This window comes from Malurus melanocephalus, unplaced genomic scaffold (assembly GCF_030028575.1).
Source record: "Malurus melanocephalus ecotype Western Australia unplaced genomic scaffold, MMel_1.1 scaffold_1615, whole genome shotgun sequence".
Taxonomy (NCBI): Eukaryota; Metazoa; Chordata; class Aves; order Passeriformes; family Maluridae; genus Malurus; species Malurus melanocephalus.
Window position 1 is genome coordinate 22,336 of NW_026624847.1, and position 1,240 is coordinate 23,575.

At 50.9% G+C, this 1,240-nt stretch overlaps 1 protein-coding gene across 2 annotated transcripts in view; it reads right to left on the bottom strand.

Annotated features, from left to right (window-relative positions):
* LOC130587189 (eukaryotic translation initiation factor 3 subunit C-like) overlaps positions 1 to 487 on the bottom strand; it is a 10,043-nt gene extending 9,556 nt beyond the window's left edge. For both annotated transcript variants that reach the window (XM_057388153.1, XM_057388152.1), the window contains exon 1: positions 109 to 487. In XM_057388153.1, coding sequence (XP_057244136.1) covers positions 109 to 454 — 346 coding nt within the window. In that variant the 5' untranslated portion in view covers positions 455 to 487. The remainder of the gene's footprint in view (positions 1 to 108) is intronic.
* Between the last annotated feature and the right edge of the window lie 753 nt (positions 488 to 1,240).

Below are 1,240 nucleotides of genomic sequence, written 5' to 3' on the forward strand. Positions count from 1 at the left end.
ATTTTTGGGCCTAAAATGACGCAACCAAGACCTACCTGAGGTAATTATGGACCTCAGAACCCAAATTTTGGGTCGAAATTTCCAAATTTCCGCTCAAAACCCACTCACCGAGCAACGGCTGCCTCTCCCCGACCCTCAGCTGGTGGTGGAACTGCTTGCTGATCATCCTTCGGCGCGCGTCGAACTCGTGGGCGGCCATGTAGGGGATCTCCAGCAGCATGGCCGCCACCAGGTAGACGCACTCGAGCAGCTCCAGGTTGACGTGCATGTGGAACGGGACCTGGCGCCGCTTCTCCACCTTCTCCTGCTCCGCGTTGCGCTCCTGGAGGCTCCGCAGGAGGAGACCCTGCCCCAGCAGCTCCTTGGCCCGGCCCGAGCTCTGGATGTCCAGCAGGGCGTTGTGGGCGTCCTTGATCAGGCCCTGGCGGAAGGCGCAGATGCCCAACTGGACCATGGTCCGGTTGTAGAGGATCTGAGAAAAAAAATGGACACAGGAATGGTCAGTGGTCACTCTGGTCAGTGTGGTCATTGTGGTCATTGTGTGGTCATTGTGACCATGGTTCAATTGTAGAGAATCTATAAAAAAAAATGGAGTGGTCAGTGGTCACTCAGTGGTCAGTGTGGTCATTGTGACCATGGTCCAATTGTACAGGATCTTGGAAAAAAAATGGACATCAGAGTGGTCAGTGTGGTCATTCTGGTCAGTGTGGTCATTGTGACTGAACGGGACCATGGTCCGATTGTAGAGAATCTGAAATAAAAAAATGGACACGGGAATGGTCAGTGGTCACTCTGGTCAGTGTGGTCAGTGTGGTCATTGTGACCATGGTCCGGTTGTAGAGAACCTGTGGGAAAAAATGGAGTGGTCAGTGTGGTCATTCTGGTCATTGTGACCGAACGGGACCATGGTCCGATTGTAGAGAATCTGGGAAAAATGGACACGGGAGTGGTCAGAGTGGTCAGTGATGCCCAACTGGACCATGGTCCGATTGTAGAGAATCTAAAATAAAAAAATGGAGTGGTCAGTGGTCATTGTGTGGTCAGTGTGACCATGGTCCGATTGTAGAGGATCTGAGAAAAAAATGGACATCAGAGTGGTCAGTGAGGTCATTCTGGTCATTGTGGTCATTGTGACCATGGTCCGATTGTACAGAATCTAAAATAAAAAAATGGACATCAGAGTGGTCATTGTGGTCAGTGTGACCATGGTGCGGTTATAGAGGATCTGAGAAAAAAAAAG